This window comes from Ambystoma mexicanum, chromosome 10, assembly GCF_040938575.1.
Source record: "Ambystoma mexicanum isolate Mex_15411 chromosome 10, UKY_AmexF1_1, whole genome shotgun sequence".
NCBI lineage: Eukaryota > Metazoa > Chordata > Amphibia > Caudata > Ambystomatidae > Ambystoma > Ambystoma mexicanum.
Window position 1 is genome coordinate 1,300,599,563 of NC_090932.1, and position 20,953 is coordinate 1,300,620,515.

The window sequence follows — 20,953 nt, forward strand, 5'->3', positions numbered from 1 at the left end:
GTTATTTGTCAGTTTGTAAAGGACTCCAATCGGGCGTCACTCACTGGACCAGGACTCTTGGCCTTAGCATAGGCTTTAGCGCTCAATTAGAATACTTTTTCTTTATTTTCTATGAATTCGGATTAAGCTGCCACCCAACCCGTCTCACACCCCCTTTTACAAATACCCCGGGTCACAATGGACCATGAACCAGGCCGGTAGGTGGGAATACAATATTTATTTATTTTAAAATTAAAATGAGATCACACATTTTTAATATTGGGCAGCAATCACCAATGGGGTGATAATTACAGAATAAATGATGACATACACCTAGTTTGACTTTCTGTTATAACATATCCAAGGCACAGATGAATAGGAGCAATTTTACGGTTTGGTTAGATAGCACCAGAGTTAAGAGCACCCTCTCCAATGCTCCCTCAAACCCCTATTAATCGAATTTTGAGTGGATAGAAAGGAGCAGCAAGGGATACTAGGCAGCAAACAGAATTAAAATCCGACCTTCCCTCACAAAATAAGAGGCATTAAATTAAAACCCTTTGCAATTGCATAAAATGACACTCGGAATCGGTAAATAATTAACTTAAACGTGCGTTTGAATAAATGAGGTAAATATGATTTATCACAGTATCAGGAATGTAATATCAGTAGCAACTACAAGGCAAGGTATCAACAAAGGGCATACAATTCAGAAAGCAACTTGAAAGTAAGAAAAGAGTGCAGCCAAAATCACACATTGAAAAGTTGCATTTTCTACTTTTTGCAGTATTAAATGTCAAAACCCGTTTTTAAAAAAACGGGTGAATTAGACAGAATCAGAATGCGGTTTTTAGGCTGGTTGATAGATGCACATCACAGGGATAATATAGAAGTGAAAGAGTGACTCTAGCTGTAAACCTGGATGAGATTTTCAATGTGGAAGGAGATTCGGTTTTGGGAAAATAAACACAGTTAACAGAGAAAGTCGGTTTGGAAAGAAAGGAAAAGTTTTACTTAAACTAGATTATGAAGACTAGATTGTTAAAGAAAGACACGGTACGTTCCAAGGTTAATTTGCAACATTAACCTTTTCACCCCGCATTTAGCTCTATGTGGGAATTACTTAAATTATTCAAAATATGACGAAGGAACTATGCAAGACAGTCACGACTCGCTCCCTTCGCTCCCGTTCCCGCCACTTGGGGGCATGTTTTGGGGTTTATTCCCTACTGGACATTTCCTCCGTACCTAATGCTACAGTGCTGTGATGAATTGGGAGCGCTAAAACCTTATTTTCCAAGTTACTTCCCTTCCGGATCCATTCCAGGTTTTTGGCAGCCAGCATGCTTCTTTAATCTAATGACTATGCTTCCCAGAATGCCTGGCTCACTGCTTCATCTCCTCCCTTGTAGGACAAGGTTGGGTGGAGGATAGGCAACACCTGTGGCTGCAGGTGCAGCAAGCGGCACACCTGAGGGGTGTGCTCGTTAAGCAGCTTTAAAAGCCTCAGTTTGCTTCAGTCCAGCGCTGGTCATTGTTGCAGTGTTCCTGTTGTGACTGGTCCCTTGTTCCTGGTTCTTAGCTTTGCGCCTAGTTCCTAGTTTCTGTTTCTTGTTCCTCTACCCAGGATTTCTAATTTATGTGCTTAATTGATTTCTGCTTTCTAGATTTCCCTTTCTGTCTTCCTCGGTCTGCAGGCAGCCTTTCTCAGTGCTTTCCCCCTTTGATGCAGCCCAATTTGCCTGTGCTCTCTTTTTCTTTGATGTTGTCCTTAGCTACGGAAAAACTTGATGCTTTAGTCTTTCCCTTTATAGATTTAGCTTCCTGCCTTTATTCCTTGGAGGGGTGGGAGAAGTTTGCCTTTTGTAATATCGTTTTCCCTGCTCCTTACTTTCTATTGGAATCCATTCCATGTTTTCCCTTGCACTTCTGCATTTATTTCCATTGATATTGGTGTTGGTGTGCCTCAGTAGGTATCTTTTACCTCATGTGCTGATTCAATTCACATCAGCCCAGGAGGGGTTGTAACACTGGATGACAGTCGGTGCTCCAGATAAAGTTTTGAGGTGGGAGTATTTTACTCCTTATTTTTAAACTTTGAGAATAAATGTGATTTCAAGAGTAAAAATGACTTTTCTCCTTTGCAAGAGAGTAAAATGTATGTGTCATCCAGCCGACGTGTGCAAAAACTGTATGGAAATCATTACCATGCTGCAGCTTTCTGCATTGTGGCAAAATACACCTTGCATTATTTCTGTTAGGTTTGGCCATATGATCTCTCCTGTATTCATTTAAATGTTGAAAACACAAAAAACCTTGCCAATTACATAGTAAAGCAAACATGAATTGTATTGTGTGTTTTGAGGTTTGATAGCAGAATCGTCTTGATGTTTAATGAAAGTCCTCATTACCTAATAGTATGCCATTATGCCAATGTTATGATACAACAGTGCAGAGAGGCAAGGACTCCATGCTAAATTATATACCTAATATCATGGTCAAATGGTTATTTATATAGCGCTTTTGGCAAAGCGCTGTACAAAGAACATATTTATCACGATTATCACCAAACCGAAGTCGGTACTCCTTTATCGACTTCGACAGGATGAAAAGCTGGGTTGGCCTTGCCAGGATTCGAACCTGCAACCTACAGATCACGCACAGATTGCAGCAACGATCGCTCAACCGGCTGAGCTATCTTATTGGCGAAGATCCTTCAGAGGTTGGTAAACTGAGTATCGGCTGAGGTATAGTAATCACAGTGCCTAAATGTTGGACAAACTACTTAACGTTAAATACCTATCTGGATTATCACAGGGACAGGTTTTGCTGAATTTCTATTTCAATTACAAATGTAATTTTCATTTATTTGTTTTTGAACAGCGCTTGCACTTCCTGGAGTGGTTTTGGATTTTTTTATTGTAGTCTTGAAGATTTGAGAGGCTATAACGCATGTGATTGTCGTAATGACAATCACTCACCCTTGAGCAAAGACTCTGCTGCCACTGACCATTTATAGTAATGTACACCATTGACTGCGAGGTTGAATGGATGTAAACTAAACCGTGTATACTCCTCATTTTACACACTGTTTTTATAATTAGAGTGTACATTAAATCATAAGTGTACAAGTGATCTGCCTCTGCATGATTATGAACACAGCACAGGAACTCTGAAAAATACAATTGTGCAATACTGGTTTGCTTTCATTGGAAAAAAGCATAATTTGTTACAAAAGATTAATTCTCAATAGCAATTTAGTTTTCCATTTTATTAATTATACTCTCCTGAAATGCTAGGAAATTAAATATGCACAGTGCTTCTGTTCGCTTGATTTAGCATCTACACCCAATACAGCAGAAGCTGAATGGAAAGAAACCGTTGTTTTTATCACAGTGTGCAGTTTCTTTTTTCAAAAGGCTCCAGAGAAATACATTCTGTTTCAGAGTTTTTCTCCATGGCTTTCGATTGCATCCATGTAGATAAAAATCAAAAGAAGCATTCTGGTTTCTTTCAAGTAACCTGACCTTTGCACTACCATCTGCTTTAAAGTTGTGTGTAAATGTACACAGGAAAATAACAAAGCTGTTGTATTTTACAGGATTTCATCCGTAAAAAGACCTGGTACAAACCTTATCTGGAGGCCTCATGACAGTACTGAACTCATAAATAAACTCCTTAGGTATTTCCCTAATATTTGTAAAATCTGTAGAGATCCCCAGTAGTCCAAGGGGCATGTACAGTTACCAATTAATTACGTTATCTGAGCAGGCCCGTGGCAGTTCCTGCAACAGAGCCTGCAGTTGCACACCTGTTGCACTGTACACAGCACCTGCGAGAGTGTGTTTGTGGCTTATGGTAGATGTGGAAGTGCTGTTCGATTGCCCGGCTTCGGTGCACCCTGGTCTAGATTGGGTTGTCTCTGCACACCTGCTGTGGGGTTTGGGGCTGCATTTGTAATGCGCTGTGGCTTGAGGGTGCATAACTGCTACTGTGAAAGTGCGTGCAGCATTGAGGTTTGCTTTTGAAGTGCCTAGAATTTCAGTAATGTCACCCTCTTCTTCCTCCTCTTCCTCCTGCTCCTCTGTTTTTACCCTCTGACCTTTGCTGAAGATGCAATGAAGTAATGAGGCGAGCTTGGCTCGACTCTCTGCTTTTGTTCTAATCCTATTCCATTTTTATGTCTATTTTTCATTTTCTGTAGTTCGTCCCTCAATTAATCATTCGTTTTTTCTAAACCTTTAATTCTTAATCCTCAACCCGTTTTAGATCCTCCTCAAACCAATCTAGAAATATTTCCCATTGTCCACTCCCTTCATTTGTGCAAGCACTCTTTGTAAATTTAGGAGTTTGTCAAAATCAAAGGTATCTTCCACAGGGAATTGCTTATCATACTATGTTGTGGAGCTTCATTTGTTTAAGGTATTTGTATGCACTCGGCTAATGATGGGTGTACCTGTGATGCACCGGAGTACCCCTTTCCATAAACACATTCTTCTGTTTGTTCTTTTCTCATTTTTATTGATTGTTTTACTTTTTTCTTCAAAAAATGTCCCACCAGAGATTTTCCTATTTTCAGTTAAATTCTTGAATTTTGTTAGTTTTCCCTGTAACCCAGTCAAATTTCTCCTTTTTGTATCATCACCAGTTTATATGAACTTTAACACAAACATAACAAACCATTCCTTCATAGTTCATCCCTATTGTCAAAGAATTGTAAATACATAAAATATTAACAAACATTCAAATGTCTCCTTTTTTAACGTCAGCCCTCAGCTCCCTTCTAGCTTTTCCATCTCCTGTTATTATTTTTTCTCTTGCATTGTCTAATTTATATTTTGATCTCCTTCCCAACCAGATAATCTCCAATTTTCCTCTACTGAGTTTACCTCACTACCTTTAGATTAAATAAAAGGGCCCAAGGAGAGACACCAACCTTTGTAGACGGCCCTCCCTTAAAACACCTTTAGAGAATTAATCTAGGGCTAGTATCTGTCCTTTCTGCCTGCACAAGGGATTGAGGGGATGGGGTCACTACTCCTGTTACCATCTCAGATGAGGCTTGATGGCACTAAATGTAGAACCCCCCTATAAATCCACTAATGGGAAACCAGTCAACGAAAACAGAGGCATGTTTACTTCCACGCCCCAGAAAAGAGGTTCCTTGGTACAGAGTTCTTGAGGTTTTTATAATGTTTTACACAATAAGGTTCATACAGAAAATCAGCATGGTACATTTATGTTACTACCAATTGTGAAAAGATTGCCATGTGACAACATCAGTACATTTTCAGTTGTTATTAAGATTAAACATACAGCTAAAGGCAGCTATGGCTCCAGGTATAGGGTTGGTACCTGTACCACTTGCCCTCAAAGTTGAATGGGGCTTCCATCTACCTAACCTAAAAGGTCTTCTGTAGCATCAGTTCACTATAGCCTATGATCTGCTACTGTCTAAGCTTGTCCTGCTCTGTAGAGGTCTAAGATCCAGAGCCTTATCTATCTCTCTTCCATAGCTACTCTCTAGGTGACCTTTACAGGGGTAACCTGATTGCCACACCCTACCCTTCCTCACTGTCAATGGCCTTACAACTATTATTCTTACTCTTTCCTCCACTCCTCTCTACTCTTTCTCTGGTCCTTACTCCTTCTCTTCACCTCTCACTCTCCCTGTCTTTACTCTTCTCCTCCTGCCTGATCTTACTCTGCCTCCCATTCATTCTGTCTCTATGCTCCTGCTCCCTCCTGATCGTTCTCCCACTCTCCTACCTCTACTCTCTTCCCTTTCAATCTTCCTCTCATGTTTTCTCACCTTCACTCACACAGAGACATACAACACAATTTGTACCACTCTCTCAATCCCAGCACCTTACCATCACTCTCTCCAAACAAGTCAGTACTCTCCTCCACACCCCTCACTGGTTCTTTGGTCCTCATGTACCTCCTTCTAGCCTCACCCAAACACCTTTCCTTGACAGATTCTCCTGTCTAGAAAGTTCTCTAAGCTCCCATTGGGTACTCTGCTCAGCTGTCTTCCTAAGACAATCTCTGCCTTCTCTACCCCCCCCACTCCTGATATCTCCTCCCATTGTGGGCTGGAATTATTCCTGGGAGTCTTCATAAGGACCCGTAACTCCACCAATGTTTTAGACTCCACTTCCTTCCATCTGGCCATGCGGTCTCCAGTGTGGGTTGCTCTTTGTTCTCCTCCTGCATCATGTAAGTCACTGTCCATATTCACTGGTCTCCTCCACTGTTGTACCACACCCTGCTGGCTTCAGCTGCCCATTCAGCTCTGGGAAAGGTGAGGAAAGTCAATTTTCCACAAGGCAACCATTTCTTTCCTTCTGATCTGGGCAGTGTTTTGGACATTAGACCCAGGTGTATTGTGACACTTGTAGTCCGTGTTGGTCTCAGATATTTTGCCCCTTGGTGTCCATCAGCCATTGCAGCAATCTGAAGAGGGTGGTGCATGCTGGTAGCTGTAGTCTGTGTCTTGTGATAAATCCAGGGAATTTGTCCCTTCTCCCCAAGTGGAAGCCACCCCCTTTGGGACTAGAGGGGTGAGTTTGCTAATATTAACTCCCCCTAGGGGACAGGGCAAGCGGGACCCCACTGGGGGTGACTGTCTCCTGTTGGACAAGGAATTCCACGACTGGGATTTTGTTCCTCTCCCCTCATGTGAAAGGCCCTATGTGTTTGTTGGCTATATGGGGATCGAACAGTATAATTGTACTTGTCGCTCTGTAGAAGTGACTGGTGTGGTTTCAGACCCATATGCACGACACCCGTTACTAGAAACACAGAATCAATGGACCGTCCAATTTCGTTGCAGCCTGAACTACAAAAGTGACATAGAAACTTTAGTACGCAAAACCATACTGGGAGAGGCAGACTGGGAGAGGAAGTCCTGCGGAGCAAGCTGCAAGAATGTACCTCCTCCAAGAGGGCAGAGCCGAGCAACAGGCCAACGTGAAGGGTGCCTGGCGTGGAGCAGGAGACTCGGCTGAACTGAGGGAAACTAACCGCCCAAGCGAGCAACGGGTAACAGGCACCCGCAGTCCACAACGCCAGTGGACCCGACAACCTAGACAGAAGAAGAGGTCGACTTGGAGACCCGATGCCGAGAGCAGCCGAGGCAAACCCACAGTCCTGCGACAGCCAAAGAGGCTGTCTCCTTCAGGGAACGCTGCTATGACACAGAAGATACGCAGCTATTCCCGGGAGCAGTGAAGACAGCGGGAAGAACTGGCAATACCCGACAACATGGTGAGAAACCTAAAAGTCCTTGGCAGGGTAACAGTTAGACTACCACAAGTGTGGGTGAGCAACACAGTACCATTCGGTGGGGTAAGAAACTTGAAAACCCTTGACCGGTAAAGATCCAGATGATCCCAAGAAGGGGTGTGAAACCCAATACTACACAGTGGGGTGAGAAACCCAAATACCCCTGGCAGGGTGAAAGCTAAATGCCCCCAAGACTGGGTAAGGGACACAAGAATCCCTGTTTGAAGGAAAAAACAATATTACAGTTTTATGAATTCACTGTTGCGGTGTAAAATAATGTTGTATCCAAAACAAATTATTCTCAGATTTTTAATTTATCTAGGCTAACAGATGGACAATCGGGTGGTGGTCAGAGGCCAACAACCATTTCAGCCATTGAAGAAACGAAACCGTAGAAGACGTGTTTGGTCCACCTTATGCTAGCCTTTTTGTGTAATAGGGTCAGTACTTTGATAAAATAAGGCCTTTGGAACAGAGGATAATATTACATTTGTTTGTAAGACCTACTGACAAGCACTGGTTATTCTTCTCTTTCTGTTATTAGATAGGGCCAAGCTGCACTGTAGAGATAGGGAAAGATTAGACTTTTTTTCTTTTGATTTAAATAAACCACATTGAAACTATGTTCTTGGTCTGCCTCCTAAATCTGACTTTCCTTAGTATTATGTCGGTAGACCTGGCTGCTCTGAAGGGTGTCCAGTCAAAGTATCGAAATAAAAGGATCGAATGACCTTTTTTTCGAATCCAAAAGGATCGGAAAAAAAAGGGTTGAATGCTTTTTTATTTATTGATTTATATTTTTTTTTGTTTTGTATGTAAAAAAAGTTTTTTTTAAAACAGAAAAAAGGGGGTTTGGGGGGGAACCCCCCCCATAAAAAAAAAATTCCACCCTTTTTTTGATCCTTTTGGCGTGGAAAAAAAGCCATTCGATCCTTTTGTTTTTGAATATGTGTCCTAGAACCGCTCTGAAGGCCATGACCTGAAATTTTGAAATAGGGGCCTAGCCAGGACAGAGGCTGATAGGCACTGTGAATGGAAAAGAGGTACCGCTATACATACATGACTCCATGCATACCGGGCACCATGTACAGGGGTCCCTCTCAGCTCCCTCGCACCGCCTCTGGGGTAGCTCTGGCTCTGGTAGTGCGCTGGTAGGCCGCCTATGCCAGGTTGAGAAGGGCCCTTGCCCCTCGCCACGTTGCCAGTGTCCTACCCATGGCTCTTTCATACAACACACTTTCTAACCGAATATCCTCAGGCCTTAAGCGGTATGGCTTAACAAAACTATGTTAGATCTGTACAATTTCGCTTGACCTACCCACGTGTCATTCTCAGCCATCTCATAGCCCCAGTCATGGCTGCAGTGCTGCTCTGATCTTTATACGTGCACAGCCATTGTTCATAGGAAAACATAAAATAATGTTGGTTTCGACATCATGTTTTTGTGCTTTTTTAGGGTTATATCTTTGCATACAACTAATGGCAGCCCTAAAAAAAAAGTCTTCTTTATTCTCTTTCTCAAATGTATGTGTCAAAAAGGCAACAAATTGTGAATCTATCTAGACAATGCACAGAAAATGTATTACCAAACCAGAGTTGATATACCATGCAGCTGTATGGGCACTACCTGAAGGATTCATTAACCCTCTGTAAGAAGGAGTGAAAGTTCACTAACTTTCTGAATCAATATCCAGTGCAAATATCTAAATCTGGACCAGAGGTTTCTGTCATGTTGGGTACTTTATAATTCGCTTTTGTATGAATTCTGTTCAAAAACCATTTCGAAAAGCGGTTTCTAGTAACTTAAATGGCTGACCTATCGAACATTTTTAAAATAAAGGCAGAATTCAATTCGCTCCCTTTTTTTAATTACATTGCCCAAACCTGTTAATCAAAGGCCGATCAGATTAATCCCTGTTCCTAATGCCCTCACAGGAACATGTTCTGCGTTTGGTGAGCTTTTCTCCATCCCTTTGAAGAGATCACATCTGTGTATGAGTTTTCCTTTACTTTGAAACTTTATGAGAAATAAACACTCGGATTCCCCCGATCAGTAGATTTAACTTCCACACAATTAACCACAATTATATTTACATGTTATGTTATATTTCATTTGTATAGCACCTCCTGCCATAGTTCATGGAGTCGAAGCACTTTTGTCTTTAGAGAGGCAATACTCTTGTATGACAGAACATTCAGTAGTGATAGGGAGGAGCAAAGTCTGGTAGATAGTTGGAATGAGGGCAAGGGATGGATACGGTGCTCAAGAAGGCATTAGAAGGAAAAGGTTGAATAGGTATGTATACAATTGCACCAAACCGTGGAACTCAACTGAAACACTTGTGTATGAGTGCAATACAAATAGAACATCATATCATATTCTATGGGGCGCAGCACAGAAAGAAGTGGTAGCTGGAGAAGAGGTGTTCGCTGCGCCAGGCGGTTTGTCTGGAATTTACTGGGGCTTGTTGAAGCCATGACCAAGAACACACAGGAAGCAAACCCCTTTTACTTATTTCACTATGGCCCCCAACATCATTTGGGAGAGATTGTATGTCAGAAATCTGAATTTGCCCATTTCGCAACAACTCGTGAAAAGCGAGCAAAACAACTTCAATTTTTTGGTTTCCTCATTTATTCATGTCATGGTCACCAAAGCCATAGGTTTGTGCGCAAGGTGCTTATGAACACCAAGCCTGTCCATAGCTCACCTGTGGTCTGCTTCTGAGCCTTCCGCAGTGTCATGGGTGATCCACGGCATGTAGAAACCATGCCCATGAAAACACAGCATGCAGAGCCCCTCTGTTAGCTCCGTCGAGATTGTATAGATGGGAAAGCTGGAAGGAAATATGTGCACATTGAACTGAGTGTGGGATTCCAACCAAGGCTTCCTTGGGAGCAGTGGCATAGTCTGGTTTTTCTGGAGGTTCCTGAGTCCTGCTATGGCCTTTAAGGTAATGGTTATATTGGTGTGTGAGGCAGGCCTCCTCTTTGGCTGAGGCTGGATAGTTATCAAGGTTAATTTATTGAATCATGTCTTTCACTTAACTTCTCACCCTGGGCTGCAGTTACTATGTCCTGTTAATAGAGGGCATCATGTGAACGTTAGCTCAAAACAGGGGTGTACGGTCCAGTTAACAGACTAGAGTCTACTTTCCTGTTTCCAGCTTCAAAGGCGCTTGAAAATCAGAAATTTAAAGCAAATCATTATAATGAAACCTCAACATAATATAACATGACCGATCCAGCTAGTATAAAAGAAACCCAACATTATATTCTCCCCCTCTCCCTAAAGAGTGAATAAGAGCATACAGTAGCACTCATGTAATTTCTGGTCAACATGTATTTAGCTTTGAGAAAAGAACACATTGATCCCACCAGAACAAGACATTACACAACATGTTTTTACAGCTTATAATATGACATGACATGGCAATAGCATACCAAATCTAACTTGGTGTAGCAATTCACAGCCAGGAAAAAAAAAACACACACGAGCACGCGCACACACACACAAGCACACACACACGAGCACACACACACGAGCACACCCTTCACACCATTCCTTCACTCTGCCCAGGGTGCATTGCTGTTTTCTTTTATTGAGAAGATTCCATTCCTCCATTAATTAAGAGGTTATCACAGTTGGCCTTAGGAAGGCACATTTGGGTCCTTTTTGGTGGCAAAGTAATGGTTTCTCCTTTGCAACAACTGATGCCTTCCACAAATGGACTTTCTTTTTTTAAATGTATGTATTTATTTTACTTGACCAAACACTAGGCTTGTGCTTCAGTGCAAATTGCATAAGGCCACAAAGCATGTCCTTGGCTCAGCAGCGGTCAGACTTTATCCATCCACAGTGCCACAGTGAACCTGACCATGTTGTAGCCCTACCAAGTAAATGCAGGCACCAAATCCCTTCTGTTTGCTGCCTGAGGGCCCTCATTAAAATTTGGGAGGGGTTGTACGTCAGAAATCCGTCATTTCCCAATTGTGCAAAAGCTTCCTGAAAAGTGAGCGCAGGAACTCTGATTTATTTGGGGGGTTTCTTCGGTAAAATCAAGGCTACGGAAAGGATTTTTTTTAACCCAACTCCTAGGCTTGTTTTCTAGAAAAACGTTAATAGGGTTGTAATGTTTTCTCAGATCAAACCAATCCTGTTCCATTAAACTCCACTAGAAAAGATAATACAGTGTTCTATATTTAAATATCATTTTTGAGGATTCTGACAAAAAACGTTGGTTGCTTTTTTTTCTGCACTTGGTATAGTCACTGTTAAACATTTTCCCACATTGTATTCAAGTTCTCTATTAACTTCTGTGTTGCCACATTGTCGATCTTGTTCTAAAGACCTACAGCACAGGTGATAATTCAACCAAAACAGGTAACGTTAATTTTGAAGACGTTGCTCACATTTCACAAGCACATCTCAGCATTCTAACTTTTTCTGTCTATAGTCTGTAGTCTTGAAAGTTGCACCATTGCATTCTGATGTGTCTTCAATGAATAATGAAACCTTGCACACTGTGATTCAGACTTTTGGATTGTGTTTTGACCACTTGAATAACTTCTTCTATCGACATACGATGAAAAAATAACTAACATTTCTTGGACATTCTGTTCTGTGAAATTTTCTATTGTCACACTTTTTAAAATGTTGTTTTAATCACCTCATTTACTGCAACATTGACTTTGTATGGTTAAACCGCTGAAATTAATGATGTAAAAAAGTTCCCCAAAAGACATCTTCAAGGTATGCCTGTTTCGGAACACAGTTCACTAATAAGGATTAACTGCTGAATGTACAGCCAATATTTTTGTATCATTTCTTTGGACACTATTAATGCGAAATCATAGAAATGTGAGGTGGACGTTCACCACTATAGTATTATGCCCTTACAACATCCTACAGGTTCAGGATTGTATGTTAAAGTACAACCATCATTGCAGGTTCATTCAGACGGGCCAATTTCTACTCACTTGGTCATTTTGAATGATTTACTGTTTACAACATGTGTGGGTTCCTGGGCTCTTAGAGCGTGGCTCTGTTAGAACAGTTATCAAAAGGCTTTGATGAACAGTTCAGGTTAAAGCAAAGTGACATATTGAAAAGCAAAGGAGAGAAATAGGCGAGAAATAGGCACCCTACACCAATGAACCGTAACAGCGTTAACAAAAATCAGGATATATTCCTCAGGCCCTCCAGTAATATTAGAAGCAAGCAGAGAACATAGAATTGCTGCAGTCTCATTAATTACTAATAACTGCCCCTCCTCGTAACTCTCTTGTGATGCCACACTCACTCATGACTTCTAGGGATCAGAATGTCATCCTCTGCTCCCTACCATGAAGCTGTCCTCATCCCGAACTAAATGTATTGCCTCGCCCCTGCCCTGCCTTATGTCTTATGTGAGGCAGTGTGTATACATGGCTAAAGTTTATTTTATTTATTTATTTATTTATTTATTACATCTGTATAGCGCACACAAACCCTGAGGCATCAGGGCGCTGTAGAGCATAGACCTACAGGAACCTTCTCAAATCCAGGGACCCGAAAGGCAGGTACCAAGGTGGTCAAGGTACAGGTGGGTTACAGGAGTAGAAATGTGACATTTAGATACACAACCACGTTTTGAGTGCCTTCCAGAATGCCCACTAGGACTGTTCTGCTCTTAAGGACTGAGGGAGAGCATTCCACATCTTGACTGCAATGACTGGGAAGTGGGATCCTCCTGCTTTTACACGTTTGTACTAAGGTTGGGATAGTCTGTCGGTGTAAGGAGTCCTGGTTGGCCTGGATGGGTGAATCATGGTGATTTTTTGTGATCGGTAAGGCGGGCAGTTTTGGAGATACACCTTTGAGTAATGGTCAGAGTCTTGACTGCAATTCTTTCTCTGATCAGGAGCCAGTGCACTGCTTTACAGGCAGCAGTGATGTTTTCTGTTTTGGGGATGTTTAGGGCAACTCGAAGGGCGTTATTTTGGATAACCTGGAGTTTTTTTAGATTGTGGGCCGACGTTCCATTAAAGAGAATGTTGCAGTGATCCAGTCTTGCGCTGATTACTGCTCAGGCGATGGTCAGGCAGCTTTCAGTGGAAATCAGAGGTCTAGCCGCGTTCAGCAGTTTAGTTGAGTAGGCTGCTGAGGAGGCTCTGGCATTAACCTGCCCGGTTAGTGATAGTGTTAAGTCCAGGTAGACACCTAGAGTCTTGTCCGCAGGGGAGACTTTGACCATGGAGCCGTCAATGTTGAAGGCAGCGAAGTCAGGATCTAGATTTTTTTTTTTTAGCACAGACACGGGCCCCACAAGGAGAAGTTATGTCTTCTCATTGTTAGACAGAGACCATGGGTCACCATCCAGGCCTGGATGGTAGCATAGGTGGTGTTCAAGGCAGCGTCATCGATGGTGTAGGTGCCAGAAAGGGGGAGGAGGAGCTGGGTGTCATTGGCATAATTGGTATATGTTATGCCGAGAGAGTCCAGAAGGTCAAAGAGTGGCTTTGTAAAGATATTGTGAAGCGTTGGTGGGAAGCAGGAATCTTGAGGTACACCACAGCTGCTGGGGCTGTTCAGCACTGGCCGTTTCTGAGAAGACTTTCATGGTCCTACCTTCTAGGAAGGAGGCAATGCATGAGGCTGCTTCTGGGGAGAAGGAGGCTGCTAATATATTAGGTTTTGGCAGAGTATATTATTATCAACTAGATCGAATCCGGCAGAGAGGTCTAAGAGGAGCAGGAGTACCTGTTTTCCCACGTCCCTGATCTCATCTATCTGATTTTTCAGGTCCAGGAGTGCTGATTCAGTGCCATGACGAGGGCAGAAGCCTGATTGGCGGGCTCCTAGGATGTGGTTATTTTCCAGGTGGTGTTGGATTTGTATGTATGCAGCTCTGTTAAGAATCTTCAATAAGAAGGGGACTTTGGTGATGGGTCGGTAGTTGTTCGGAATTGTGTCAAGGAATGGTTTTTAAACGTGTTTTTGAGTACTCTCCCATTTTCTATTGCCAGTTAGCCATTGTCTAGAATAGGAATGTCTCCCTTTTTTTCTATTATGAGGCAGCTCTCACTAAATAATGGTTTTCCCCTTTTCTCTGTCATGACACCCAACACTCTTAAGGAATTGTGTTTATTTCCCCTTCTCTTTCCCATAAAGCGGCACTCACACATGGTTGCTTTCTCACCTATCTGTCATGAGGCAGCACACTCTTTGGGGTATGTTTCTCACCATGTCTTTCTGTTTCAAGTCAGCACTCGCACAGCATTGTGTTTCTCACCTAGATAAGAAGCAGCCTGTAACAAATGTTGGCAAATTATTTGAATTGTTGTTGTAATATTTTATGCAAGGTGAAACTGGAGCTGCACAGATTGGGACTTGTCATATTTATACTGCCCAATGCTTGAACAAAATGGACTCCAGTCATTTAGATCTTGCGCTCCAGATACATTTGTAATTTTTGATTTTTCTAAATTCAGTTTGTTGTTTTTCAACTTTCAGCAATTTTTCATCCATTCTCAGCATTCATTTTGGTATCATATTCATAATTGCCTGTGGCTTTCTTTCTTTTAAACAATCCCCCGACACGTGTTTCCCCATTTTTGCATGGTTCCTCAGGAGGGTTTTGAACGTATTTTCATATGATTTTCAGGTGAATTGGAAAAAACAAGAAACAATGTTTGTCAATATTGTGCTAAACGTGTATTATGTGAATATGTTGCTCAACTGTCCGATCGTGCAGTCTGCACGATTGCGACAATTGAGTAATTGCAAGTTAACATAACTGATTAGTTGATTTGATTACTCCAACTTACTTGGAAAGTTTTGCTTTCTTAGATACTAGCACTTTGTTTTCTTGATCATAATGTCTTTCTCAAGTTTCCTCGAATTCATCAAATTGATGTTCTTGGTGATTGGCATCTGCTTTTGAATAAATCAAAAACTGTTTTAATTACCAACCAAATTTAAATAATAAATACCTTTTTAAAAAAGATCAAAATCAATGTGCAGAAATGCATTCTGTTCTCACCTTGATATTCAAACAGCTAAGGTTAAGCAGTTCCTTTCGGCAACATGCTTTGTTTTCGTCGTGGAGAATGCTGATGATTCAAAATGGCCGAATTTTAAAGAAGCGTAATGCCGTTCGCACGTAATCGTCGTGCGTATGACATCATTGTGCTCGTGCTCCATTTTGAGTTGGGATTTCTCCATTTGCTGCAATTGTTTTGTGAATTATTTAGCTAAGGATCTACTGGGAATCTGACTTCAGATTGGTACATTTGATGTCACCTCATTATATACTAGTATATTACACATAAAAGGAATAGAGACAGCGCAACAATTCTTATAAACCAGATCAATCTTGTATATACAACAAAATTTTACCCTAACCAATAACATATTCATGTTCAACAAAGACCTGTACAGGCAGAGGCAGAGAACTGCGGTAGGTGCCAAATTTGCCCCTGCATATGCCAACCTCTATATGGGAGCTTACGAACTTCAACATGCATGGCAACATAGTGCCTTCACAGAAATAAATCCGGTCAACTACTGGGGCAGATCCATAGATGACATTTTGGTAATATGTTAAGGGAGCAAGGAATCACTAAAGGAATACCACAACTATCTTAATCAGAATTCATTGAATTTAAAACTAACCATGGTGGAAAATGAGAAAATAATTCATTTCTTTGACTTGGAGCTATTCATACATAATAATCAAATTCAATCCACTCTTTAAGCAAGGCCGACATCCGAAAACAGTATCTTACATGCCAAAAGTAGTCGTCCTCAACATATAATAAATGATATACCTTATGGAGAGTTCCTGAGAATTAAACGCAACTGCACACAAACAGAAGAATTCGAGAAACATCTTTCAGTAGCTACATCCAAGTTCAAACAAAGAGGCTATGCAAATAAACTTTTCAAAAAATCACAAGAAAAGACTAAACAAAGAACAAGGATTGAATTCCTACAAAATAAACCCAAGGTTGAAACAAACAAAGGTTATCAAAAATTAAGGTTCATCACAACATACAGCTTGGAAGTGCAGCAATTAAAACAAATACTCCAAAAACACTGGCCTCTTTTAAGAATGGATGCAGACCTTACATCATATTTGGAAGACTCTCCCAGCATAACATACCGTAGTTCTAAGAACTTGAAACAAATCATATGTCTGTCACATTTTGAGAAAAACAAAAGGACAAGAAGTAAAATGAGATTGTGGGAAACCACAAAACTAATGGCCAATTACAAATGTGGAAATTGTACAATGTGCCATTTGTTTCAGAAAACGGCAAAATGAAGGTATTGATGACAAACGGCTGCATACACATGCTCAAGGATTTCATGAATTGTAACACAAAATTTGTTGTGTATGCAATAACGTGCCAATGTTCAAAACTATACATTGGCAGCACGATACATCCGCTCAAAGTTAGAATTGCAGAACACGTACGCACAATGAGAAACAAAGACTACAGATATCCGTTAGGACAACACTGTCTCGAAGAACACACAGCAGCACACATTGATGAAATCAGGTTTTTTGGATTGGAACATATAGAAACAATGGCTAGAGGAGGAAATAAAGAAGCAAATTGGATATGCAATATGAATTGCTGTAATTCGGGATTGAACTCAGACACAGAAATGAGTCATTTTTTATAATCATCAATGAAAACGCCAAGATAGGTTTTGAACAACAAAAGAACAGCACTGAATCATGATATTGAACATTGGAAACTGAATAGATCAATCAAGGGACAGCTGCTATTCCACATTAAGGTGGGCGTAATTATGATTTATTTTCAAAATGTATTATCTAAGTTAAGCTTTTGTATCAATATCAGTATTAAGTGATCATAAGCCTGTCACTTCACATTATACTTGGTTGCTTTCTATATATACAACATTTTCATGTATAATAATTTTTTGATTTCACCAACATACAACTTATTTTGTAAATTTAAATTCATTTTCGAAAGAAATGAGTAAACCATTTCCTACATAATTCACAAAACTAAGCGTAATTGCGGCAAATAGAGAAATCCCAACTCAAACTGGAACACGAGCGTAATGACGTCATACACACGACGATTACATGCGGACAGCATGGCGCTTCTTTTAAATTCGGCCACTTTGAATCATCTGCGTTCTCTGTGTCGAAAACAATGCATGTTGCCGAAAGGAACTGCTTAACCTGAACTGTTTGAATATCAAGGTGAGAACAGAATGCATTTCTGCACATTGATTTTGATCTTTTTTAAAGGTATTTAATATTTAAATTTGATTGGTTATTAAAATTATTTTTGATTTATTCAAAAATAGATAGCAATGTCCAAGAACATCAATTTGATGAATTCGAGGAAACTTGAGAAAGACATTATGATCAAGAAAACTCAGTGCTACTATCTAAGAAAGTGAAACTTTCCAAGTCAGTTGGTGTAATCAAATCAACTAATCAGTGATGTTAACTTACAATTACTCAATTGTCTCATCATGCAGACTGCATGATGGGACAATTGAGCAACATATTCACATAATATGCGTTTAGCACAAAATTGACAAACATTGTCTCTTGTTTTTTCTAATTCACTAGAAAATCATATGAAAATACGTTAAAAACCCTTCTGATGAACCATGCAAAAATTGGCAAACAAGTGTCGGGGGATTGTTTAAAAGAAAGAAAGCCACAGGCAATTACGAATATGATACAAAAATGAATGCTGATAATTGATGAAAAATTGCTGAAAGTTGTGTTTCTCACCAGTTCCCCCATCTGTTTAGCAGAATTCACCCAGCATAGTGCTTCTGACCCCTACTCCCTCCAGTAAGTTGCACTCCGAGGTTTTCTACCTATCGCTATTGCGCATGGCAGTGATCATACAGGATTTGTTTGTCTGCCCTTTTTTCTCCTGTGAGGCAGGTCTCTCATAAGGTTGATGTCCCTACATTTCTCTTTCATGTGAAGCAGCAGTCTCCCTGATTGGTTTCACTGCTTTCTCCGCCTGTGAGGAAGTACTTGCACAGAGTTGGTATTGGAATGCACACCACCATTTTTCTATAGAGTTGCCCTCCCCATGGCTGGTTTCTATTCCTTTGTCTTTCCTTCTGTGAGGCAACCCTCATCCGGGTTTAGATTCCCTCTCATTATTCTTTCATTATTTATGTGTCACATCCAGCAACATTCCCCCTCCATGGATCCACCAATAGGATGACACACCTCTGCTTTACTAAAGCTTTAGCAAGAGATCTAGAAGCATATTGGGGTGATTAGTATTACTGTCGACGTCATGAGGTTATATTCCATTAATTCTGTGGCACACAACCATGTAACCGTGGGGAAGGAGAAGTGTGATGGAGCGATGCAATTCCTGAAGTGATCTGAGAGCCACCAAAATCACTACTCTGGTCATCGGCAGATGTCATTATGGTTGCCTCCTCCTTCTTCCTGGGCCTTCCTCGCTGCTCCTTTAAATGCAGAGCTTTACAACTCAAACTCCCTTTGACCTTCATGTCCCTCCACAACTGTGCCCACTCTGCCCATGCACCACCAATCCCTCTTTATATATTGTCCTAGTCTTTAAATATATCCATGGGCTTGCTCTGCACTATCTGGCTACCTCTGTTTTCCATTACCACCTAGACACCTTTGCTCTAATGCCCTACTTAATATCACTGTCACTTGCCCTGCACTACCTCTCACTTCTGCTCCTTCACCGATCTTGCCCCTATGACTTCAACTCCCTTTCTTGGGGCATAAAGAACATCACACTCCTGCTAGCTTTCAAACCTGCCCACAAACTGCACCTCCTCACCTTTGACAGTACACCTGTTTTGACCCTCCTCATTATCCCTCTCCCTAAAGTCCCTCCACTGTCATTGTCCCTGCTCCAAACTGTACATAAGTGTAGACATTGTATGTTATAAATCTGTTATTGAATCATAGTACATGCAGTACATATCCATACTGTTAGTAACTCTTGTCCCCTTTTCAAGTTTCAACTTACTCCTCCGAAACCTATTGATGTCTCATCTTTATCCCACTACTTTTCTAAAGAACGTCAAAACAAGGCAAGCATAGTTCCTTTTCTACATTGTTTATGCTTAAAGAGCTATGTGACCCGAGGCAAATGCAAAGCAAACTTTAAGACTGTGAAGTCTCCCTAAAGGTGGTATGGGGAGTGAAAAAGGTCGAAAGAGGAGGCAGGTGGATGGTGAGTGAGGATGAACATGTTTTGAGCAGACTGGCAAAGTGGAAAATGATACCTGGAAATAGCTCTTCACATATGTTTTAGTTGAGCTGGGCCTCCAGTTTGGGTCACCCCCCGAACTCCTGCCCATGCTCTCCCAGTCGTCCAGTCCGGTTTCTTTGGGTCCTACTTCCACATACCACTTCTCTTTCTCAGCCATGATTTCATGTTCTCTTTTTCTCTCCTGCAGGCTATTGCTGCTCCTTCAGAGCTTTGCTGGATATACAGAGACCCTGACCACTGAGCAAGCAGTTCCCCCATCACGAGTGCTAGGGCCTAGCATGTCTATTGGCCTGGCAGCCAGGAAGTACTGGAGCAGCATACTGAAACTGGGGACACTCTACCAGCAGGCCACAAGTGAGGTACATTCTAAGAGCTCCTGGGGCTTTACCGGTGGGATTAACTTTGTTGTTAGTGTGTTATAGCCCTGCCACCTGGTACCAGAAAGCTTTCTCTACGCTCCATCTTTTACCGGAATGCCTCCTCCACACCCCACTTACAACCAGATTTGATTTCTTAATGTCTTGTTTGGATGTCCAACTACTTTTGCTCTGCTGTACCCCACATCCACTTGTCTGTCAGTTTGATTTTGTTTCCACCCATGCCCCTCCACCCTGGGCTGTCTGAAAATTGTATATCTACCCATTCTTATGTGATACTACCTTCTTCACACTCCACCGTATTCCACATCTGGAGTTCGACCACTTTCTTTTCACATCATGTGGCGTTAGACAGCTCACCTCCTCCTCCATCTGGTGTCACACTGCTTACTTCCTGTCCCATCTGGTGTCCTACCACTTTATTCCCTCCACCCCTGATCTCAAACTGCTTTCTCCCTGCCTCAGCTGGTGTAAGACTGCTTTCTAATTGCCCCCTTTGCTATCAGCACATATTCCTTCAGTGCTGAAATGTCACCTCTCAATTGGAATGACAACTGGTACCTTATTATGATGATTGTATGAACCTGATATTCATGTTGTTTATGTGAAGCGATTTGGTTTAAAGCGCTATATAAAATTTAATAAATACAAATTAGAACTCAATATTACTCTGAGTCATGGACTCGCACGTCTCCAACCTTCTTTTACGACCCTGGGGCTGATGTAGTTGTTTCTATCAATGCACTTATTCTCCTGATTGTCTCATCCCCACTGTTGTTTGTTCATTGAGTTATCTAGTTTTTTAAAATTGTAATGAACGCTGTAACTTTAAAAATCAATGAAAATAATATTAAAAAGAGAATATATTCCAAATATATGCCAAATGCTTTTGTCCTGTATCTTCTGGAGTCAGACTAGTTTCCCTGTTCCCCAACTGAGTTATAACCCACCCCTTATCTTGGTGAAAACTGTTTTCTTCACACAGTACCCAATGCCCCAAATCATCTGTGTGTTAGACGGTTTTCTCATCTCACCTATGTGAGAAACCA

At 41.3% G+C, this 20,953-nt stretch overlaps 1 protein-coding gene across 2 annotated transcripts in view; it reads left to right on the forward strand.

Annotated features, from left to right (window-relative positions):
* Positions 1-20,953, forward strand: part of CCDC157 (coiled-coil domain containing 157) — a 322,949-nt gene that overhangs the window by 88,869 nt on the left and 213,127 nt on the right. For both annotated transcript variants that reach the window (XM_069619307.1, XM_069619308.1), the window contains exon 3: positions 19,715-19,886. In XM_069619307.1, the coding sequence (XP_069475408.1) occupies positions 19,715-19,886 (172 nt within the window). The remainder of the gene's footprint in view (positions 1-19,714; positions 19,887-20,953) is intronic.